The sequence below is a fragment of the Nycticebus coucang genome, chromosome 2 (assembly GCF_027406575.1).
Source record: "Nycticebus coucang isolate mNycCou1 chromosome 2, mNycCou1.pri, whole genome shotgun sequence".
Taxonomy (NCBI): Eukaryota; Metazoa; Chordata; class Mammalia; order Primates; family Lorisidae; genus Nycticebus; species Nycticebus coucang.
Window position 1 is genome coordinate 86461090 of NC_069781.1, and position 24396 is coordinate 86485485.

Below are 24396 nucleotides of genomic sequence, written 5' to 3' on the forward strand. Positions count from 1 at the left end.
AAGACTAGTAGGGTCATGTAGAAAAGACGCAAGAACTGACTAGAAGAGGCTCCCACTGGCCAGACATAAGACGATTTGAGTATAAGTTAGGGCAACAACTCTCAAGGATTGAAACACATTAAATACGTTTAAATTTTACGAGTTCCTAATGTTACTTCAAAACAAGCCAACATGATTGGTTAGCATAAGAGAATTCTGGGGAACCAACTTTTCATTCTGACAACTGGTAAGGAAAAGAATCAACTTTTTTTTTCCTGCCTTTTCTCTAAGAGCTTCGTCTCTGGGTAATCTTAGACTTGATGAGGGAAAGTTTCTCTTCAAAGACATATTCTAGTTATTTAAATGAAGAAGGGATGATAGAATTATGTCACCATTTTGTAGCTTCTATAAAATAATGGACCCAGACATTGATCATCACTGGCTACTAATATTACAAAAGTATGCCAACCAGACATTATGTGTTTCCCAGTAAGAGCAATCAAAACTAGCTATAAAATAGCCTTGCCAAAAAATTTGAAGCTGAATTTAATTAAGGCTCACTAACAATTTATAGTCAATACAGGGAAATAGAGGAACATATTTAATGATAACAGTGATGCAACAGACAAAATCTATAGCATTTGAAATTATAGAACAAACTGGTTTCTTTAACAAATATGTCTAAGAGCTAAAAAGGAATGAATTAAAAGAAACTTAAGAGACCAATCAATCATATTGTATGGGCCTTATGTGAATGTCAAATTATGGAGCAATTGGGGAATTTGAGCATTGATCTAGGTATCTGATGATATTAAGGAATTATTGGTGAAAAAATATTTTAAGCTCTGTGATAATGGCATAATTGTTTTAGAAAAAGTCATTATCTTTCAGAAATGTGTACTGAAATATTTATAGATGAAATAATATGATGTCTAGAATTTCTTTCTTTTTTTTTAGAGACAGAGTCTCACTTTATGGCCCTCAGTAGAGTGCCGTGGCCTCACACAGCTCACAGCAACCTCCAACTCCTGGGCTTAAGCGATTCTCTTGCCTCAGCCTCTCAAGTAGCTGGGACTACAGGCGCCCGCCACAACGCCCGGCTATTTTTTTTTTTTTGGTTGCAGTTTGGCCGGGATCGGGTTTGAACCCGCCACCCTCGTTATATGGAGCCGGCGCCTTACCGACTGAGTCACAGGTGCCGCCCGTCTAGAATTTATTTCAAAACAATCCAGTAGATGAGGGAGGTTGTGGCAGGCATATCCCAAAACAGTATCAGCCTTGAGTTGATGATTTGTGCAGTTAGGAAGTGAGTATATATGTAAGTTCATTGTATTGTTCTTTTTACTGTAGTGTAGGTTTGAATTTTTCTATAATAAAAAGTTATCAAAAAAAATTAAGATAAAATAAGGAAGTCTTTAGAACCATTTCCCTATGCTCCCTCCAAAAGAAATGCCTTGAAGCTAAGAGAGATTAAACTCTAGACAAAAAAATCATATAACTAATGTGTAAACTAATGTAGTTATTTTCCTTCTCTTCATGTTATCTGTTTGCTTTGGTTGGTTGGTTGGTTGAGGCTCTGTGATGAAGCACATTTGATTTGCAGACAGACACATACATATTTGCAATTTAATAATAAGGGAAATGGACGTCCATAGCTAGCATGCGAGGATTGATGAATGTGGGTAGAGCAGAGGGTCATTTTGTAGGACGGGTGTGCCTGATGAACTAAAAGGTTTTAAAAGTGATTGAATGCAAACTGGATTTGATCCCACTTAAATTAACTCTTCATTTACCAGAGTGATACCAATTGGTGGAAAGGCACCTCCAAAGGCAGGACTGGACTAATTCCAAGCAACTACGGTGAGTGTTGCCCAAGTGGGTTTACTTTAGCTATACTTGCTCACTTTCAGTTATCTGGTTCTTGTGGTCTTTCTGCTTGCTATTTTAACTGAAAAAAACAATGGAGTTGTTTAGGATAGTCTCGGACATTTTTCACTGTGACCCTTCTGTTAATAAAATGGCTGGACACCAGACGTGCTTGGGACTCCTTGGTCTAAGGGAATGAATGCATTGTAGCATTTTTGAAAGAACCCAAGATTTCTAAGGAAATGCCTATGGTTTACTTTATTCAACTCTTAAAACAATTTTTTGTAATGCTGTTAAGCTAAATCTCCTAAGTCATTTCTTAGATGAGCTCGTTCTTTCTTGATGAAGCCTTATTAATTCATATTTGGGGCAGGGATGTTTATTCAATGCTTATTATCATGGCAGTTTGGGAAGCTTGAATGATGAAGCTGGCTCTTGCCATGAAGATGCTTCTAGCTGGAAGAGGGAAAAAACAGACCAAAACACTTATGTAGAAACCAGCAGAGTAAAGCCAAAAGAGCACAGGATTGGTCAACAAGGGTCCTGGGTTTTAATCCTTTTCTTTCACTTTCTGATAGCAGAGCACCTTAATTAAACACCAATTTCCCCTTTGGTGTAATAACAGGGTTGATTTAGATCACTTTTAAGATTCCCTTAGATTTTGGCAACAGATGAATTCTTTTTTTTTGAGACAGAGTCTCACTGTGTCATCCTTGGTAGAGTGCTATGGCATCATAGCTCACAGCAACCTCTAACTCTTGGGGTTAAGAGATTCTCTTGCCTCAGCCTCCCAAGTAGCTGGGACTACAGGTGCCGGGCTGTTTTTAGAGAGGAGGTCTCACTCTGGCTCAGGCTGGTCTCGAACCCGTGGGCTCAGGCGATCCACTTGCCTTGGCTTCCCAAGTGCTAGGATTATAGGTGTGAGCCACAGATCTGGCTCTCTGATGAATTCTTAAAGCAACAGTACTGGCATCAGGCACCAGTTCCAGGCACTGGAGAGAGACTTGGACAATTTTAGGGAAGGTACTGTGGTTCTCCTGGAGCATGGTGGGTGAAGGCTTAGGCTTGGGGCCCAGCACAGGGTCTCTGCTTGCCCTGGTCTAATGGTGTTATTGTTTTTTTTTATTTTTTTTTATTTTTGGCCAGGGCTGGGCTTGAACCCGCCACTTCCGGCATATGGGACCGGCGCCCTACCCGTTGAGCCACAGGCGCCGCCCTGTTTTGTTTTGTTTTTTTTCAACAGTCTCACTCTGTTGGTCTTGTTAGAATGCATGGCATCATAGCTCACAGTAGCCTCAAACTTTTGGGCTACAAGCAATCCTCTCGCTGTAGCCTCCCAACTAGCTGGGACTACAGGTGCCCACCATGATGCCCGGCTAGTTTTTCTATTTTTAGTAGAGATGGGGTCTTGCTTTTTCTCAGGTCTCGAACTCCTGAGCTCAAGCAGTTCACCCGCCTCAACCTCTCAAGTATTGCTGTTGTTTGCCAAAAAGATTTTAAACATTTCTATACTCTTCTAAGCCTTTGAAATCCCTAACACATCTTTAGAGGGCACTGCATTTCCTGCCTTGGTCATAGACTCTCAGGGTGGAAGATGAGCCTCTGCTGCTGTGGCCCCTGGTGGCCCAGGAAGTGTCCTGCAATAGCCCTTTAATGGTGGGAGGAGATGACCTGAAAGTTTATCTGAACAACTGGCTTCCTTTGGACATTCTTACTGATTCTAGGATGATGGTGAACATAGTTTCCTTAGAGGTAGGTAGATATGCTATTGTTGTTTGTAAGTACAGGACAAAAATAAGTCCCCCTTATCTCCTTCTATATGCAGACACAAAACAGAATCAGTATTAATTTCATGCATCTTCAAAATAGGGTGCTATATGGAATGTGAAAATGAACATCAGATCCTTTCCTTTGCATTTTTGTGACTGTTTATTAAATACTTGAGTAAACTCAAATACACATTTAACTCAGTCATGCAGGTCTGTTTGTTTTTGTTCACACCTTCAGTTCACTGCTGTGGTATTGCCTTATTGCTTGGCTTGCTTTCATTTACCACACAATTCAGTTTCTTTTAAAGCAGGGACTGTCCATTTGCTTTTCTGTTATTTTTTGCCCACATTAAGTCAGGGACACTGTATTGTCCAAGGCCCTTGGGGGCCTGTGGTGTCTTGAGTGGCTTTGGTGAAGCATTGGGTGGCATTTCAACATTGGGTTTGCACTTTTTGTTTTCAATCTAGTGGCTGAGCAGGCAGAATCCATTGACAATCCATTGCATGAAGCTGCAAAAAGAGGTAGGTGTGATTCCTTTTGATTGAGTAAAAGTTTAGATGTTGATTACATATTGATGGGTTTTGACAAATACATACCCCTGTGTAACCAATACCTGGATGGCGAGCTAGACCATGTCTGTCATCCCAGAAAGTTCTCTGTCCATCTTCCCTGTTAAATCCCCTGCCTCCCCCAGAGGTGATGTCTGTTCTGCTTTTTATCATTCTAGGGAGGTATATGTGATTTTACTCTTAAAATTTTAGTATTTTGAGTACTTTTCTTACCCTGTGCTCAGTGATGAGGAGAGGCAACAGAAAAGTGTGGTTTATCATTTCCAAAGCTCAAAGGCTGGCATATGAGAGAGACAGAGAGAGAGAGATGTAAAATATGACATGCTGAGTGCAGTGGCTGAAATGGGCTTAAATTAAACAGGGTGTAGAGACTACAGTGAGTAGCTGGAGGGCTGGAGGGTGGAAAGGTCAAGGGGGCAGCTTTAGGAGAGTGTAGGAGCCTTGAAGGTTTGTGGGCTGGGGAGGGAGCAGCAGGGATGAGTCTGGGGAAAAGCCATGGCCAGACAATGATGAGTCTCATCTTGGGCTTTATTCTGTAGATCAGAAGTTATCAACTAGGGGTGGTTTCTTCCTTCAAATCCCAGGAAAATTTGGCAGTATCTGGAGACATTTTGACCGTCATGACTGGAGGGGTGCTTCTGGCATCTTATGGTTAGAAGTGGAGTGTGTCAGTGCATGGGACAGCCCCTACAATAAATCCAACCCCACATGCCAATAGGGCTACTGTCCAGAAACACTGCTATAGATAATGGAAAGTTTTTGTAAAGCCTCAATGAGCTCTGTTTCGTTCTATTTTAGATCTTCTTGAAATCTGAATGTGCAAAAGGAAATTATTGGTTTAAGATTACACATAAGTAGGACCACTAAACTGATACTTTAAAAATTCTTTGTAAATTAGATACTAAGGGCATTAGCCCAAGGATTTTAAATTAATGGTTATACTTTAGCTGCATGTAGGAGCAGCAGCTTTGAGTACGTTGTTTAATGTTTCTTTTCTTGTAAGAACTGAAAATGCCTTGTAAATGTGAATGTGGATAGTATCTACTACTTGTTCTGAGGTTCGATTGTTTTTTCCCCAAGTTCTAGGAAAAAATATATGGCTGTACAGTAGAACCTCCATAGTTGACCACTGCCCTACGAAAATCACCTCCTTAAGTTGCTCTAATTTTCAGAGACCAGACATGCACCACATGTGCACATCAGTGTGGTAGGCCTAGTTCTTAAATTGACCACGTCTATATGTAACCAGTTTGTTACAGTCCCTTGGGTGGTCAGTGTACGGAGATTCTACTATATATATTTTTTACAGCTTTTGAAATCCCAAATATATCTTTACATTACACTGCATTTCCAGCCCTGATCATAGACACAGAAATGTTTTAAGTGGACCCATTTAGGCCACTCTTCCCATTAACCTACCATTAAAAATTGATGTTAATGCTTTCCATTAATAAACTGGAAGTTCAAATATACTATAACAAATGCATTAAGGAGCAGGTCTTAATTTAAGGCATGCTGATTAATCCATTGCAAATGGAAATTTATGCAGGATGAAATTGATTTCAAAGCAAAACAAACATTAAAACCTTTTTTCTTGTTTTTATAAACATAAAATTCTTTCAGGCAACTTGAGCTGGTTGAGAGAGTGTTTGGACAACCGAGTGGGTGTTAACGGCTTAGACAAAGCTGGGAGCACAGCCTTATATTGGGCTTGTCACGGGGGCCACAAAGGTATGTCATTTTGTTTGTTATTGTGAAGTTCTATGCTGCTGAAAGTGCCTTTCACCTAAGGGAGTCTGACTCACAAAAATGAAAAGGAAACTCATTGGCTAGTCTTTTGGGAATATCAGCTTCTAGCTTATTCCAGGAAGCTCTGAAGAACAGTGGGTAAAATGTGGTGAGTCAGCCTCACTGCATGGGTCTCTCTCACCTGAAAAACTAGAAACTTCCTTTCCTCTCTCAGGCTTAGAAATGTTACCAGAAAACAAAAGTAATGGAAAAAACAAACCCACTATCTAATCTTACAGAAGGAAAGGGCGGAACTGACTCCTCTGGCTTAGCCTTTCCCAAGGTATGCTTTTATGATTTGCATTTTAAGTTTAATGCAAACTATTAGTTTCAGGAGAAAGATAACATTCACTTAAGTTTGTGAGTCACTTGATATTTTCTGTGTTATAATCAATAATAATGACAGGCTGTAGCTCAGCAGCTAGGGCACCAGCCACATACACTGGGGCTGGTGGGTTCGAACCTGGCCCGGGCCAGCTAAACAACAATGAGAACTGCAACAACAACAACAAAATAGCCAGGCACTGTGGTGGGCGCCTGTAGTCCCAGCTTGTTGGGAGGCTGAGGCAAGAGAATCGCTTAAGCCCAAGAGTTTGAGGTTGCTGTGAGCTGTAATGCCACGGCACCTACTGAGGGTGACATAGTGAGACTCTATCTCAAAAATAAATAAATAAATAAATAAATAAATAAAATAATAATGACAAACTGAATATCTAGATGTATTTCATCCTGGCCAAAATTCTACCACCCATTCTCTTTTTGCTCCTCTCTAAATAAAAAACAAAAAAACCCAATAGCAATGAGCAATGAAGAACCTGACAAATTAAATAACATAGCCAAAGGAAAATTTGTGACTCTGTCTCAAAAGAAAGCTACCGTATTTTAGCTGAAAAGCATAATGTAGTTATACGAATACAAAGCATTATAATGAATATTAAAATAGTCCTGTAATTGAAGTCATGTGAAAATACAAAAGCCCAAACTATTAGACATTTTAACAATGTTGATTCTTCCCGTCCATGAGCATGGTATGTTCTTCCATTTGTTAATATCCTCTGCTATTTCCTTTCTGAGGATTTCATAGTTTTCTTTATAGAGGTCCTTTACCTCCTTCGTTAGGTATATTCCTAGGTATTTCATTTTCTTTGAAACTATGGTGAAGTGAGTTGTGTCCTTAATTAGCTTCTCATCTTGACTGTTATTGGTGTATACAAAGGCTACTGACTTGTGGACATTGATTTTATATCCTGAAACATTACTATATTTTTTGATGACTTCTAGGAGTCTTGTGGTTGAGTCTTTGGGGTTCTCTAAGTATAAGATCATGTCGTCAGCAAAGAGGGAGAGTTTGACCTCCTCTGCTCCCATTTGGATTCCCTTTATTTCCTTGTCTTGCCTAATTATATTGGCTAGAACTTCCAGCACTACATTGAATAGTAAAGGTGACAGAGGACAACCTTGTCTGGTTCCAGTTCTAAGAGGAAAAGCTTTCAGTTTTATTCCATTCAGTAAAATATTGGCTGTGGGTTTGTCATAGATAGCTTCAATCAGTTTTAGAAATGTGCCACCTATGCCTATACTTTTCAGTGTTCTAATTAGAAAAGGATGCTGGATTTTATCAAATGCTTTTTCTGCATCTATTGAGAGGATCATGCGATCTTTATTTTTGCCTCTGTTAATATGGTGGATAACGTTTATGGACTTGCGTATGTTAAACCAGCCTTGCATCCCTGGGATGAAGCCTACTTGATCATGATGCCAAAACTATTAGAAAAAACATTTTCCCTTAAATAATTCTACTTTTTAGATTCTTAAGTTTTTCCATTTACATGTATTTGTTAACATTTTCTGTTTTTTAATTTTGTGACAAGAGTCTCACTCTAGTTTCCCAGACTAGAGTGCCATGGCATTGGCCTAGCTCGCAGCAATCTCAAACTCCTAGGTTTAAGTGATCCTCCTGCCTCAGCCTCCTGAGTAGCTAGAACTATGGGTATCAGTCATAATGCCCAGCTAATTTTTCTATTTTTAGTAGAGATAAGGTTTCACTCCTGTTCATGCTAGTCTCAATCTCCTAAGCTCAAAGGTTCCTCCCACTTTGGCCTCCCAGAGTGCCAGGACTATAGGCCACTGTGCCTGGCCCCAAATGTTTTTTTTTTTTTTTTTAGAGACAGAGTCTTACTTTGTCACCCTTGGTAGAGTGCTGTGGTGTCACAGCTCACAGCACCCTCTAGTTCTTGGGCTTAGGTGATTCTCTTGCCTCAGCCTCCTGAGTAGCTGGGACTACAGGCACCCGCCACAACGCCCGGCTATTTTTTTTTTTTTTTATTGTTGCAGTTTGGCCAGGGCCAGGTTCGAACCCACCACCCTCAGTATATGGGGCTGGCGCCCTACTCACTGAGCCACAGGTGCTGCCTCTCAAATGTTTTTTGAAGGTTCTTCCAAAGAATCATCTTTTTAAAAATTTATTAAGCCTAGGACTGGGATAGGTGGCTCACGTCTATAATCCTACAGCCAAACCCCAACCTCAGGTCACTCACGCCTGTAATCCTAACACTCTGGGAGGCCCAGGTGAGCAACTGCTTGAGCTCAGGAGTTTGAGACCAGTCTAAGCATAGCCAAGCATTATGTCAGGTACCTGTAGTCCCAGCTACTTGGGAGGCTGAGGCAAGAGGATTGCTTGAGTCTAAGAGTTTGAGGTTGCTGTGAGCTATGACACCATGGCACTCTATGAGGTTGATAAAGTGAGGCTTTGTCTCAAAAAAAATTAAGTCTAGGCTCGGCGCCTGTAGCTCAAGTGGCTAAGGTGCCAGCCACATACGCCAGAGCTGGCGGGTTCAGATCCATCCTGGGCCTGCCAAACAACAATGACAACTACAACCTACAACCAAAAAATAGCTGGGCATTGTGGCAGGCACCTGTGGTCCCAGCTACTTGGGAAGCTGAGGCAAGAGAATTGCTTAAACTCAAGAGTTGGAGGTTGCTGTGAGCTGTGAGGCCACAGCACTCTACCCAGGGCTACAGCTTGAGGCTCTGTCTCAAAAAAAGAGAAAAAAAAATTAAGCCTAGATGTGTTAGGCATTTCATTGTCAAATAATATCTTTTCTATTTGAATTTCAGATATAGTGGAAATGTTATTTACTCAACCAAACATTGAACTGAACCAACAGGTGAGACTGCTTATGTGGAAATCCTTGAACACACCCTATCTTTTTCTTGTTAGTACAGCACAACTTATGGGTATCTACAGTATTTTAATTAAAAATGCTTTAAGCGGGCGGCGCCTGTGGCTCAGCGGGTAGGGCGCCGGCCCCACATGCTGAGGGTGGTGGGTTCAAACCCGGCCCCGGCCAAACTGCAACAAAAAAATAGCCAGGCGTTGTGGCGGGCGCCTGTAATCCCAGCTACTTGGGAGGCTGAGGCAAGAGAATCACCTAAGGCTAGGAGTTGGAGGTTGCTGTGAGCTGTGTGACGCCACGGCACTCTACCAAGGGTGATAAAGTGAGACTCTGTCTCTACAAAAAAAAAAAATAAATAAAAATGCTTTAAGCACATAGTTTGAAAGTTATTATTGTATTAAAACACAAATTGTACAAAAGCACTACCCTCCTCCTCCTGACATCTCACTTTCACCTTCGAGCTCTTTCTTGTCCGTACCTTCCTGTTACTAAGTGTAGGTGTTGGGAGCTCTCTTGTCATGCCTCATCTTCACATGTACTTTGGCTTCCTATTGGGCAGGAGAAGGATAAGCTTGTCAGCTGGCCCCACTCAGATCCTCCAGCACCCAGTTCTTCCTCTGTCCAGTGTATCTGATCAAAGTTTTTGGTTATATTACTACAAAATGTTTGCATTATTGTGTCTATCTAAATAGTGTTTGCTGTTTATATAACTCTTTGATTCTGTATTTAATGTATTAATGATTGACTTTTATTTACTATTTTTTTGTATCTAAGACACTGTTTTATATACTTTTGAGACAGTTTCCCAAAATGTGTAAGTTAACCAGTGAGTTTCTTTTTTCTCCCTCGACTGATAATTTTCTTGAACTCTCCATCCTCCTTCTCCAGTCTGAGCAATTTGGTCTTTGCCGTCCTTTCTTGTCTCCCTGGGGATCTCCTATACTTGTCTTCTGTGTTAGATCTTTACTTTTCTGGGTCCTGTGGCCCCCAAAGAACATCTGTTGTCAAAGAACATCTTCTAATAGATTACTGAGAAAGAGGAGCTTGGGATTGATTTTTTTTGCCTGATAAGAATTCTAGGTTGGGTTCAGCGCCTGTAGCACAGTGGTTACAGTGCCAGCCACATGCACTGAGACTGGCGTGTTTGAGCCCAGCCCAGGCCAGCTAAACAACGATGACAACTGCAATAAGAAAAGTGCCGGGCATTGTGGCAGGCGCCTGTAGTCGCAGTTGCTTGGGAGGCTGAGGCAGGAGAATCGCTTAAGCACAAGAGTTTGAGGTTGCTGTGAGCTGTGACAGCATGGCACTCTACTGAGGGCAAGATAGTGATACTTTGTCTCAAAAAAAAAAGAATTCTAAGTAGAAAATAATTTCCCTCAGAATTTTTTTGTTTATCTAGGAAAAATTTGAAGGTATGAAACAGAGAAATTTCTTTCCGAAGTGAGGGGAAATCCTGATAGGCTTCTCTGACTGGTGCCAAAGGCTGTGCACAAGCTTACAGTCAACACGCTTCTGCTCTGAACTCCCGGCGCTGCGGAATGAACTTACATTTCTGGCAGGGCCCTCAGAAATTTGAAGATATGACTGGTATATTGTGTTCTGGGTTGCCTTTGAGAGGTTTAATGCCATTTTGATGAGGTTTAATGCCATTTTGATTCCCATCCTTTTCTTTCTTTTTTTTTTTTTTTTCGGTATTTTGTTGTTGTTGTTGTTGAAGTTGTCATTGTGTAGTAGGCCGGGCCATGCTCAAACCCACCAGCTTTGGTGTATGTGGCTGGTGCCCTGTTCACTGAGCTGCAGGAACCAAGCCTTTTTTTTTTTTTTTTTTGAGACAGAGTCATCCTGGGTAGAGTGCTGTGGCGTCACAGCTCATAGCAACCTCAAACTCTTGTGCTTAAGCTATACTCTTACCTCATCCTCTGGAGGAGCTGGGACTAGCCACAACACATGGCTTGGTTTTCTATTTTTTTAGTAGAGATGGAATCTCACTCTTGCTTAGTCTGGTCTTGAACTCCTAACTTCAGGCAGTCCACTTGCCTTAGCCTCCCAGAGTGCTAGGGTTGCAGGCATGAGCCACTGCACCTGGCCTCTCACTAGGTGTTCTAACATTTTACAATGATGTGCCTTCATGGGTGTCATTTTCCAGTAATTATGATGAACTCTTTTCGCCTGGAAAATTAACTTGTTAGTTTTTATCTGATCATTTTCTTATGCCCATCAGTAAGATGTTGGATCTCTTAAGTTGAACCTCCAATGTTCTTAGTTTTTCTCAGAGATTTTCTCACCTTTGTTTTATTTTGGTTTTCTTTTTAATTTTACAGAGCTTTGCGTTGATTTTCTATTGTTTTATATTAAATTACACAAGTTTAGCAGCTTATACTTTTTGCAGGTCAGAATTCTGGGCATGGCATAGCTAGGTTCTCTGCTCAGAGTGTCATAGGCTAATGTCAAGGTTTAACTAAATTAAACCTAAATCAATGTGTACTTTCCTTTGAATATTTATTTTAAAATTGCTATTTTCTGTTTATATTATCACAGAACAAGTTGGGAGACACAGCTTTGCATGCTGCTGCCTGGAAGGGTTATGCAGATATTGTCCAGTTGCTTCTGGAAAAAGGTAAAATTTGGAGTCTATCTGGCCTTTGATTACCTTAAAAAAAAGGCTATATCAAATTATACCATTTGAAATAGTAGGAAAGATAATAGTCTCCTTATTTTAAAACTGTGGTCTTGATCTACTCTGTATCACAGTTATCATGAAAGATGAAATTTTAGGGTTTGTGTTAGTTTTTAGTATAAATTGAAATGTTGGCAAGCTATATACATGATACTTTTAGTAAGACCTTGCCATACATTTCTGCAGATTGTAGGATTAGAAGGAAGGGTTGTGTGTGTGGTGTGTATATACATGTGTATAGGGAGATCCTGCCTGAGAAACCTGTGTGGGCAAATTTGCTAAGGTCACTGTTCTCATAGGAAAATCTTGATAGATAAGAAAGAATGCTTTGGCTACTGGATCCTGATTTGAGCTGAGTGGGTGCTAGATGTACAGAGAATACAAGAGGATACCTTGATTCTCTGTTTTTACAAGTCAGAGGGAGCAATGAAGTTATAAACTGCCCATCCATCCATCCATCCATTTGACCCATAAGTATTACTTAACTCTTTTCTTTTTTTTTTTTTTGTGGTTTTTGGCCGGGGCTAGGTTTGAACCCGCCACCTCCAGGATATGGGACCGGCGCCCTACTCCTTGAGCCACAGGCGCCGCCCCAGTATTACTTAACTCTTAAAGAGAGCCAGCCATATCACCCATACCACATCCTGGTCCCAAAGCCTATACTGTAGAATGTTTGAGTCCCCAAGCCACAAGTCATAGAATCACCATCATTAGGGCTCTTCAGAACAAAGTGGTGAGATACATGGCATGAAATGTTTTGGATATTAAGCATGTAGATGAGTCAGCTCCAGGTCTAAGAGGTCAGTGCCCCCTAAAGGTTATACTGAGGGCTGTGCTGTCCTATATGGCAGTCACTTGCCAGTGTGCAACTGAACCCTTGAAATGAGGCTGTGTGAAACGAGACATTCTTTAAGTGTAAAATGCACACCAGATTTGGAAGATGTAGGGAGGCAAAAGAGTAAAACATCACAATAACTTTTTTATTGATTGCAAGTTGAAGTGATAAAATTTCAGATATACTGGGTTAACTAAAATATGCTATTAAAAATAATACTAGATATATGGCTGACATTGTATTTCTCTTAGCATAGTAAAGCGGGACCCAGGAAATAGTTGTGTTTCTTCTTTAACATCACTGTCTGCATATTTCATGTGTATAAGTTGTAAAGAATAATTGAATAATGTAAGGTATGCTTAGTCATAGAACTGTTAATCTCCAGGAGTTTTTGACCTGTAGCACACTGACAGAATGAGGTATTGCACATAACCCTACTGTGAATAGATCTGCTCAGGAGGAAGATTTTGACGCAGATTGTCATATTACTAATTAATCATACCATCTTTTCATAAATCAATGTTTTTGTGCCTTTAATTATTTTCTGTTTATCAAGAGGGGGTTTATTGCAAAGAACATGACACTCTCATACACTGTGGCAGAAAGTATAAATTGGAAAAGCCTTCTTGGAAAGCAATCTTAGAACCAGGCATGAAAAAGGAGACATGAGAACTGATACCACCGAAATTCAAAGGCTCATTAGGGACTATTATGAAGAGCAATCTGATAGTAGCTGGCAGAATTAAAAATGTACTTAGCCTTACATTTCGGCCCCGCTTCTAGGAATACCTGTGAATAGTGATGATGTTCAAGGGGGTTCATTGCAGTATTTGGTAATGAAAATTTGGAACAGCCCAAATGCCCATCACTAACGGAGTAATATAAGTTTGGGAACACCCATAAAATGGAATGCTTATAAAGGTTTAAATAGGTTGAGTTATAAGTACGCGTATTGCCAAGATAAGAGTACTGTTTTACATTGTTAAGTTAGAAAAATCAAATTACATAGCAATATGTGTGGTATGATATGATTTTGTGTCTGCATCCACATATGTATTGTGAAAGCAGCAACACGCATGAGGGAGACAGGAGCTGATGCTCATTTGTCAAGAATGGTTCCCTCTTGAGAGGGTAGACCATGGGAGATGAGGTGGGACTTAGGCTTTTGTCAGCATACTTTTGGATTTTTGGATTTTTAATAGTGCAAATGTATTCATGAATTCTAATGTAATTTTTAACACAATAAAGACAAAGAAAAAGCGGGTAAAAGATGGCTTATAGGAACAATAAATTGCCTCTGGGTTTTACTGTGTTGCCATTCTGCTAATTTGCATGAGAGTATACTTACAGATATAAAATGTTAATTCCCTCAAGTTCAACCCCTTTGGTCTTCTATGAAAAGACCAGAAGCAGCAAAGGCTTACTGAATTTAGAATCTAATGGGGATGATAAGCTCACTGCAAAGTTCACATTTCATCCTACAGAGACTCAAAAGGAAAAGCCTCTGTTTTTATTGTGCATAATTATCACAGGGGTAGGAATAAATTCTCTGGTTAAGGATGACAAAAACACTCTTCTGAGAAAGTTTTACTGTTTTGAAAAAGTTTACTTTCTGGGCCAGAATTGTCCTCTAGTTTGTAGTTTTGCTAGACTTTTGTGATTAGTTATGGTGGAAAGAGGATCAGCTGCTACTATGAAATCTTCAAAAACACCTAATTTACTTTTCTTGTGTTGGGAAGGTGCTAGAACAGACTTAAGAAACAATGAGAAGAAACTGGCCTTCGACATGGCTACTAACGCTGCCTGTGCGTCTCTCCTGAAAAAGAAACAGGGAACAGGTATTTGTTTAAGATCCTTATTTCTCTTCTGACTATGATTTATCAAATTAGTATTGGGAAAAAGAAAAACTGGATGATTCTGAAGTTTGTTTAAATATCCTTGGTCTATATCAGAACCTCCCAAATAGAAGAACATGCTCAAGCAAACACATTTGAAGAAAGAATGGATTTTTTTTAAATTTTAATTTTTAGAGATGAGGTCTCTCTATGTTGCCCCTGTTGCTGCCCCTTTTATGTTTCTTTTTTTTTTTTTTCAATATGTCTTTTTGTTCCTTGGAATCACATTCTAATCATCTTTTTAGAGAACCATCATCTCCATTCCTTCATTTAAATATGTATTTATAAGTCCTTATCAACAATTTGTTTTTTGAGACAGTCTCACTTTGTTGCCCCAGCTAGAGTGCCATGGCCTCAGCCTAGCTTATAGCATCTTCAAATTCCCGGGCTCAAAAGATCCTCTTGCCTCAGCCTCCCAAGTAGCTGGGACTACTGGTACCTGCCACAATGCATAGCTACCCAAATATTTTTTTAAATTAAGCATTCAACAGCTCCATGATTATATTCTGTTTCTTTCTTTCTTTCTTTTTTTTTTTTAGGACACATTAAAATTTGCTTTAATACTTCTTTGAGGAAAAATATATCACACTTCTAGTGAATGAACAAGAAACATTTCTATGCTATTATTTTTATCTACCGTGCCATGAATTCATAGGTAAGAGGTTCCAAATAGCTCAGGGAGGCACCTTGTCATTGAATGTGACAAAGTACTGATTGACTTTTGAATTCATGGGAAATAGGTTCCATCACCTTGTATCACTGTTACATGGGGTCTATTGGTTATCCTGTGTGCTATGCTGTACACCTATTAATTATGCCATGAGCTCATTGGGGAATAAATAGGTTCTTGCACCTGAAAACATGGGTCCACTGGTACTCCTGTGTGCTATGTTATATGCTTATTATGCCATGAATTCATAGGGAATGGGTTCTAGGAGCTCAGGCTCTTTTCCATTGGTTCTCACAAAGTGGGCTTCTTTGGGTGGATCAGGCTGGCGCTCCAGCTGAACCCAGGTACCTTTCTCTTTGGCTTCCTTCTTTTTCTGATCATTTTCTTTCACACGTTTCAGGAAGCTATCTTGGCTCTCAGAGTGCTTAATATGCTCAATATGAACATTAATCCTCTTGGCAAGAATCTTGCCCTTAACTTGTTTGTTTACAACAATGCCAACAGCATGCTGGGTAACACTGTAGACTCTTCCAGTTTTACCATGGTAACATTTGTGTGGCATGCCTTTTTGAACAGTACCCATTCCCTTGATGTCTACAATATCACCTTTCTTGTAGATTTGCATATATGTTTCCTAAAAGGCCTAGAGAACATGTATCGGGTGCCTCTCCTCTTTCCCTTTGTGTTTGTCATTTTGGTAAATTACTGGAAGATGGTGTCTCCAGCTCAAAGGAAGCTATTCTGTTTCTTTTTTAAAGTGGGGGTATCAGCTGGACACGGTGGGTCACACCTGTAATCCCAGTTCTGTGGGAGCCCAAAGCAGGAGGATTGCTTGAAGCCAGGAGTTTGAGACCAGCTTGGGCAAAACAGAAAGACCCTATCTCTAAGATAAGTAAAAAAAAATAAAGTCAGCCTCCTCATGTCCTACTCTAGTCAATCAGTAAACAGGCCAGATGCAGGGGCTCACACCTGTAATCCTAGCACTCTGGGAGGCCGAGGTGGGTAGACTGCTCAAGCTCATGAGTTCAAGACCAGCCTGAGCAAGAGTGAGACCCCATCTCTACTAAAACCTAGAAAAACTAGCTGGGTATTGTGGTGGGTGCCTGTAGTTCCAGCTCCTTGGGAGGCTGTGGCAAGAAGATCACTTGAGTCCAAGAGTTTGAGGTTGCTGTAAGCTGTGACATCAAGGCATTCTACCAAGGGTGACAAAGTGAAATTCTATCTCCAAAAAAAGAAAGAAATAGAAAGAAATATCTTCTCATCATGGCTTGCCAGGGGAGCATCTCAGAATTGTCCTCTTTACTGATCATCAGGTTCTCATCTTAGCCTTCCTTAAAAGTCTTTTATCCCTTCTGTCCCTTATTACAGATATGTCTTTGTTCCAGATTTTAATTTACTTTTAACAGACATGGCATAAACTGTTAATCAGTTTGGGATTCCTTATTGAAACTGTGAAGGCTCACAGGCAGTGCAAGTCTTTCTTTAATAACTCATGCACAGCTGGTTCTGCTAGGGTATGAGAAAGTGTTTCTCAGCTGAGCTGGTTTGATTGAGAAGCCATTTTTGCAGCCATGTGGGAGAGATACTTCTGCCTGAGATCTACCTCCTATTCCTTGCTGTCTTAGTTGGGTCAAGAAGTTAGGACACTGTGGCCTAACTTCCTTTCTCTGCCACTGACTTCCTGTTGCTGTGGGTAGCGCTTGAATCTCCTGACCAGAGAGTACGGTATCTTTCAAGCTGAAGCTTATCAGGATCTCTTGCGTCTGTGAGCTTGATCATGATAGGCAAGGCCAAGACCAAACCTCAGACCCCAGAAGCTGCACCCAGAAGCCTCCTCACAATGGGTTGGAGCTGGTGGTAAACTCTTCTCTTTTCGCCCTCACCTTCCGCAGCCTTTGTAGAATAGGGCTAGAAGGTAGATTCTGTTTGTTCACTCCAAGTGTGTTTTCATCTACCTTTTAAAATTTGTACTGATTACATACTGAATTTGTTAATAAAGTAATCTTGGGGCCTGGCAGACAGAGGCAAGAAATGAATTTTCTTATTTAAATTTTCAAATTACTTTTTTCTTGCTTCATTTCCCCAATCATCTGGTTTTTAAAAAAGCTTTAATTTGTATTATCTTGGTTGGAATGAGGGTTGGAACATTTGGCCATATAGTTATTGCCAGAATGAACTCTAAACTAGAAAAGTGTATTCTGATGTTGTTGTTCACTTTTAAAAGCACAACTTGTATTTTTTATAGGGAGAAAATAATTCAGACATTGCAATTACCATGGAGAATAACTTTGATAGGGGGTTAGATGAGGGTAAGGACCATACTTAAAGGTAGAACCCTTTAAATTTTTTCCCCAGTCATTAAGAATTGGAGTATAATTCATATTAAGTAAATTGTATGCATCTTAAGTGTATAGCTTAGTTATTTTTTACCATACTTGTACCTATTCACTGCAACCTAGACAGAAGACACAACCTAGACAGAAGGCATTTCCCATATCCCCAGAAGCCTCTCTCAGTATCCTCTGCTTTTCTCATCATAGATTAGTTTTGTCTGTTCATGAACTTGATATAAGTGGAATCAAACCATATGCATTTTTTGGTATCTGGCTTGTTTCCCTTACATTATGTCCACGACATTCATCCACATGACTATGTTTATCCCATCAACATTTATTTATTTATTGTTTGTATGTTTGCTTAAGTGTTGGTGCTTGATTTGGGACACGTGAACCCAGGGCCGTGGGATTGAAGAAAACAGAAGTGAGGTGAAGGAGGAGGAGAAAGCAGCTAGGAGATATACAGAGTGGATTTAAAGTTCCAGTGCAAGTTAAAATAGTTTAACATAGTAATATACCATCCTGGCCACACCCTGACGTGGGCTAGAAAGAGATACCCTCATCACTTGGCATTGGCCATGTGGGAAGTTTCCAGAGAAGGCTGCCTCGGAACGGTTCAGGAAAGAAAGGAAGAAGCCATCTTTCTTTTTATAATAGGAGAAAGAAGATAAAAATAAAGAGCAGAAGTAACAATTGAACAATTTTATTGCCTTGGTGTATGTCACCGGTGCCCTGCCCACTGAGCTATGGGCGCTGCCTCCGAGTTGTACTTTTAAAAGTGAACAACAATATCAGAATACATTGACTATTTACCTGACTCACAGCTACCTTGATTTCTGCTTAGAGTTTGTGCCATGGCAGGTCATCTTTCTTTTTATAATAGGAGAAAGAAAAATAAAGAGCAGAAGTAAGAATTGAAGGACACACTATCTTAAGGAGTCAGGACGCAGTCCTGAATGGAGGACTTTGCCTCTGTTCTGCTGTACGTTCACTTGTTCTCCCTTTATCTTTCCTTTTCTCTCTTGTACAACATAAATAGGTGTCTAGCTCCCTTGTACTGATCCTCCCTTCTCCCTTTTTCTAAACATTTTTTCTAAACCTGTAAACATGAAGACGCTTAAAAAAAAAAACTGCAATATAATTAACTCATACTTATTCACTTATTATTTAAGTCAAGATCCACAGAGCGTCAGTTTGTGATTGCTAGATACGTCTCTTCATTTTTTTTGAATGAATGTTTCCTTTCTCTCTCTTCTTCTTTTTAACTTTGCAATTTATTTATTGAAAAAATTAGGTCAACTAACTTGAATTTCCCAATCTGGGCATTGCTCACTGCATTCCCACGGAAATTCATTTGTCATGTTGCTTTGTTCTTTGTGTTTTTGTGAATTGGTGTTAGATCTGGAGATTTGATTCCATTTAGGTTCTATCTGTCATTTGTCTGTCTGTCTATCTATCTGTAATCCATCTTTCTTATGGGGAGAGGGAAGAATATATCACACAGAATATCATGTTCTTTCATCAGAGGCACATAGCATCTGGTTGTCACTCTTCCTGTGATATTAGCAACCATTGATGACCAGATAGACAACCACTGTCCAGCTCTGCTATTTCACTGAGGGTTGTAAAATGGTGATATTTTAATTTGATTTTTCTCAGTTATTAGCTAAAACATTTTATAAAGAAAATAGTCCCTCATCAGCTGGTTACCTGGTGGGATAGTTCACATAACAGGATAAATGCTTGATTTTCGCCCTTTATTTAGGGGTTTTTAAAATAATGAGCTGGTTTTTTTTTTTTTTTTTTTTAAGACAGAGTCTCACTTGGTTGCTCCCGGTAGAGTGCTAGGGTGTCGTAGCTCACAGCAACCTTAAACTCTTGGGCTCAAATGATTCTCTTGCCTTAGCCTCACTAGTAGCTGGGACTACCGGCTCCTGCCACAATGCCCAGCTATTTTTTAGAGACAAGGTCTCACTCTTGCTCAGGCTGGTGTGTTATAATATCTTGAAATACCTGCTTCTTACCATCCCCAGTGCCCCTGCATTAGTCCAAACCATCACCTTTTATCTGTACTATTTAACTGGTCTTCCCATCCAAACTTGCATCTCCCCAGTTCACTTTCCTTGGTGTAGGCAATTTTTTTTTTAAGAATTCAAAGGAGTTTATTTGGGACAGATGAAAATCAGCCTTGTTTGTTTTCTTTTGAGACAGTCCCACTTTGTCGTCCTCAGTAGAGTGCTATCGCATCACAGCTCACAGCAACCTCAAACTCTGAGGCTTAAGCAATTCTCTTGTCTCAGCCTCCCCAGTAGCTGGGACTATAGGTGCACACCACAACGCCTGGCTATTTTTAGAGATGGGGTCTCCCTCTTGCTCAGGCTGGTCTCGAACTCGTGAGCTTAAGCAATCCACCCGCCTTGGCCTCCCAGAGTGCTAGGATTACAGGGTGAGCCACCTCACTGGCCTAGTCTTGTTTCTTAGTATTTTATTTTCAGCGTTTTCTAAAATGAAACTGAAGCTTTTGTTTTCATTCTCTTCCTTTTCCCTTTCCCGTCTTATTAGTTATCTTTCTACCCAGTAACCTTGCCTTCAGGGAAGGCCTCTGGCTGGGATTGACTGAAGCCATTTGTCTTGTGTACTTGTCACTGGGAGAGAGGAAGTTGGAGGCACAGTTGTCTGAATGGAGTATCTGCTGCTGGTGCTTTTCATGGTGGCCACGGTGCATGTGACTAGTCATCCTCTGTTGGGAATGGAGTAATGGCAGCTAGCACCACAGGCTTTTTTCTCTTTTGCATGACTAAGGAACATGCAGACAAATGTATTTGTCAGCCTCTATGGCAGCAGAAATTCTCAAGGCCAGGCATAGTGGCTCATGCCTGTAATCCTAGCACTCTGGGAGGCCAACGCAGGTGGATTGCCTGAGCTCATAGGTTCAAGACTAGCCTGAGCAAGAGCGAGACCCCATTTCTAAAAATAGCCTGGCACTGTGGTGGGCTCCTGTAGTCCCAGCTCCCCAGGAGGCAGAGGCAAGGGGATCACTTGAGCCCAAGAGTTTGAGGCTGCTGTGAGCTCTGATGCTACAGCACTCTACCGAGGGCAACATAGGGAGACTCTGTCTCAAAAAAAATGAAAAAAATTCCCAAGGAAAATACTATTCCTGGGTCAGATGGAAGATGATGACTTTTTGAATTGTTAAGAACGAAGAGAGTGGAAAAAAACAAAACAAAACTCAAATCATTGAGCAATTTGTAAATCCTGTTTTTCTCCTTCACCCCTATTTCTTTCAGATGCTATTCGAACATTAAGCAATGCCGAGGACTATCTTGATGATGAAGACTCAGATTAATTTCATTCCAGAGCTTTGAGATCTGATACTTCTGTTGCTTTTACCATTCCAAAACTTTGTCTTTGCCAGGAGAGTGTTGGTAACAGTAAAAAAGCAAAAAAGAAGTATGTATGAACACGGCAGTGTTGCATGTGTTTGAGTACAACATGTAAATGAATAGTTCTTACCTTTGGTTTGCCAATAAGTGACTTGATACTTACTGTGTAAAACACATTTAGGTTCCCCAGAGTAGAACAAGAAGAGATTATTTCTATTTATCAAGCTAAAGGAATTTTAAGAAATTTTTTCTTTAAAAAAAAAAAAATCAAGTTTTTTTATTTTAGTTAAGTTCTTTTTTTTTTTTTTTTTAGTTAAAGTTCTTTACCTCAAGGATTGAGATATTTTGAGTGGATTTTTCGGGTGGGGGGTGCTTATTATAAATAATAAATCAAAATACTTAACAGAAAATTGTCAGCTATTCTGACAAAAATAAACATTTTAAGAGACTTTATTCCTTTTGTCTGTTTCTGTGGTATCACTCATTGCTAGTAAATAAAGCTTTTTATATTCAGTGTAACAGCTGATTTTATTTTTAAGTTATATTTTATATTTATTAATACAGAGGAATCACAATAGCTACCTTTCTGCTCACCTTCTTGTATCTGCTTTGATTAAAGTCAAGGCAATAACAATCACTGAGAAGATACATGTCTAATAAAATGTATAATTTTAATAATTGTGAGACTTTCAGTTTTTATCTTCAAGGTTGTACTTAGAGAAAAGAAATCTAGCCTTGTACACTCTGCTTAAGATTTGAAAGGCCAAAACTTTAAAAAAAAATATTAAAAAAAAGATTTGAAAGGTAAAAAAATTGATTTTCTTATGGAAGATGCCATAGTTTTCTGTGTGGAGTAACCAGGAACTTTGAAATTATTTTGTGTTCACTTCTTCACGGATAATATTTGTTTTCTCAAAGTATGGATTCTTTTGCAGAAACATCAGTTAACATTGCAGAGAGCTTTCTGCATGACTGACATGACACTTTATTTGAAGTTCTAATTTGGTATCACTACAGTGATGATATTAAATAGGACATGGCCATTGGAATTTGCCTAGCTTCCAGACCCAAGGCCCAGAAGTATAATACATTTTACAAGATGATTTTGCTGCTACTTTCTTTTTTCTTTTTCTTTCTTTTTTTTTGAGACTGAGTCTCACTTTGCTGCCCTCGGTAGACTGCCATGGTGTCATAGCTCACAGCAATCTCAAACTCTTGAGCTCAAGTGATTCTCTTGCCTCAGTCTCTCAAGTAGCTGGGACTACAGGTGCCCAACTGGCTATTTTTAGAGGCGGGTTCTTACTCTTGCTCAGGCTAGTCTCCAACCCTTGAGCTCAGGCAATCCACCTGCCTCGGCCTGGCCTCCCAGAGTGCTGGGATTACAAGTGCAAGCCACCATGCCTGGTCCCTTTGCTGTTAATTTCAAAAAATGCATTGATGCTTTGGCGCTCGTAGCTCAGTGAGTAGGGCGCCAGCCACAGTTGTCAGGCTCGAGCCAGCCTGGGCCTGCTAAACAATGACACCTGCATCCAAAAAAAAAGCTGGGTGTTGTGGCGGGTGCCTGTAGTCCCAGCTACGCGGGAGGCTGAGGCAAGAGAATCACTTAAGCCCAAGAATTTGAGGTTGCTGTGAGCTGGGACGCCACGGCACTCTACCAAGGGTGACATAGTGAGACTGTCTCATAAAAAAAGTACATTGATGAAGAGAAGGAAATGTGTGAAGAAGGAAGTGGGTTTGCTCAGGAAATGAGTGCCTCTATCACAGTTTCTTCTGTCTGTGACTGGTTTTTCTCTGTGAGTACCTTCAAAAATGTACAGGATACAGTTAAAGGTCTTTCAATTATCCTAAGTAAATTTTGGTAGAAAGGAAATCTGTACATCTAGTGACAAGAAAGGATGAAATTCTGAAATAAATTCTGAAACTATTCAAAGAGGGTATTTTATTTAAAAAATGTTATTAAATTTGATTTAACCATTTATATTTCTTCCTAAGCATAAATTTGAGGATAGGAAAGCCTTCTTGAAATTGTATTTCTTCCCATAAAGACTTTAAAGATTTTTCTTTAAAATGGAGATGGGTGCCTTAACAAAAAATTCTTAACAAAAACAACCCTGTAATTTTTTGCTCTTCTATGCTTTGGGCGTGTGGTAATTAGGAGAGATGCCAACTGAACACTGTTAGTTTTTTAACATGGGCAGAGTTAATATAGTTCTTGTGACAGTAGATGATTTTTATGAAAATACTTCGTGCTTGATTTAGATACCTTATTTGTATAATTGAGAGAAAGAATGGTGGAGGTTTCTCTGTCATTGCTATGAACATTATTGATCCAATAAGAATTCTAGAAATTTGGCCAACTATAGTTTTTTTGAAAGGAAAAAGAGGACTTAGGTTTATGAATGATTTTTTTTTCTTTTTTTGGTGAAACATGACAACTTATTTTAATTGGGGATGAAACTCCATGGGAAGTTTTTTTGTTTGTTTTTGAGACAGAGTCTCATTTTGTCATCCTCGTCACCTTTGTTATTCTCTTGCCTGAGCCAACCAAGTAGCTGGGACTACAGGCGCCTGCCACAACACCCAGCTATTTTTAAAGATAGGGGGTCTTGCTCTTGCTCAGGCTGCTCTTGAGCCGGTGAGCTCAGGCAGTCCACCTGCCTCGGCCTCCCAGAGTGCTAGGACTACAGGCTCATGATTATATCCATGAGCCACCGCACCTGGCCCTCCATGGGAACTTTTTTATTTTTTGCTGCTTGTTTATTCAGCCTAGTTGATCTGAACTTTCTCAGAGATTGTTTAGTGCTTAACTCAGCATCAAAAATTAGTTCTGAGGAACTCACCAGACTGTGCACAGGAGAGTTTTGATTGTGTTCTGGAAATAACTTTGTAGGTTTTGCGGTAACCTGAGCTTTCTGAGCCTCTATGACCTGACTTCTTCCCAGGCATCACATCCTTTAGATAGAAAATGCCCTCCGGCCTCTGGGGCAGCTCAATACTTGCTTAGCTGTAGGCCCCAGAGCCTCATACAGAGAACAGTTTTCATCAGGGGTTCCCATTTTAGTTTCCTTTCTGGGACTTCTCTGTTGCAAATAATTTTGTCTTTGGACTGACATACATTATAACTGTTAGCATCTTTATTTTTTAATGCGCTCCATTGGCTCCTTTTAAAAAATGGATTAGTCATGTTATTATCCAAAGGGAAATACTGTGCAAAGCAATAGTGACTTTATTTTCTTTTAATCTTAAAAAACAAATTGAAATTCAGAAATTTCAGATAATTTTAGGTAGCGGTGGCTTGGCACCTGTAGCTCAGTGGGTAGGGTATCAGCCACATACACCAAGGCTGGTGGGTTCGAGCCCAGCCTGTGCCTGCTAAACAACAGTGACAATTGCAACCAAAAAATAGCTGGGCATGTAGTGGGTGCCTGTAGTCCCAGCTACTTGGGAGGGTA

The 24396-nt window shown here is 40.0% G+C and overlaps 1 protein-coding gene across 1 annotated transcript in view; it reads left to right on the top strand.

The window, feature by feature from the left end:
• OSTF1 (osteoclast stimulating factor 1) overlaps window positions 1-21397 on the top strand; it is a 58927-nt gene extending 37530 nt beyond the window's left edge. The window contains exons 4-10 of the mRNA XM_053575479.1: window positions 1776-1839; window positions 4083-4136; window positions 5808-5915; window positions 9090-9139; window positions 11687-11765; window positions 14400-14498; window positions 20849-21397. Coding sequence (XP_053431454.1) covers window positions 1776-1839; window positions 4083-4136; window positions 5808-5915; window positions 9090-9139; window positions 11687-11765; window positions 14400-14498; window positions 20849-20907 — 513 coding nt within the window. The 3' untranslated portion in view covers window positions 20908-21397. The remainder of the gene's footprint in view (window positions 1-1775; window positions 1840-4082; window positions 4137-5807; window positions 5916-9089; window positions 9140-11686; window positions 11766-14399; window positions 14499-20848) is intronic.
• Window positions 21398-24396: the final 2999 nt, after the last annotated feature.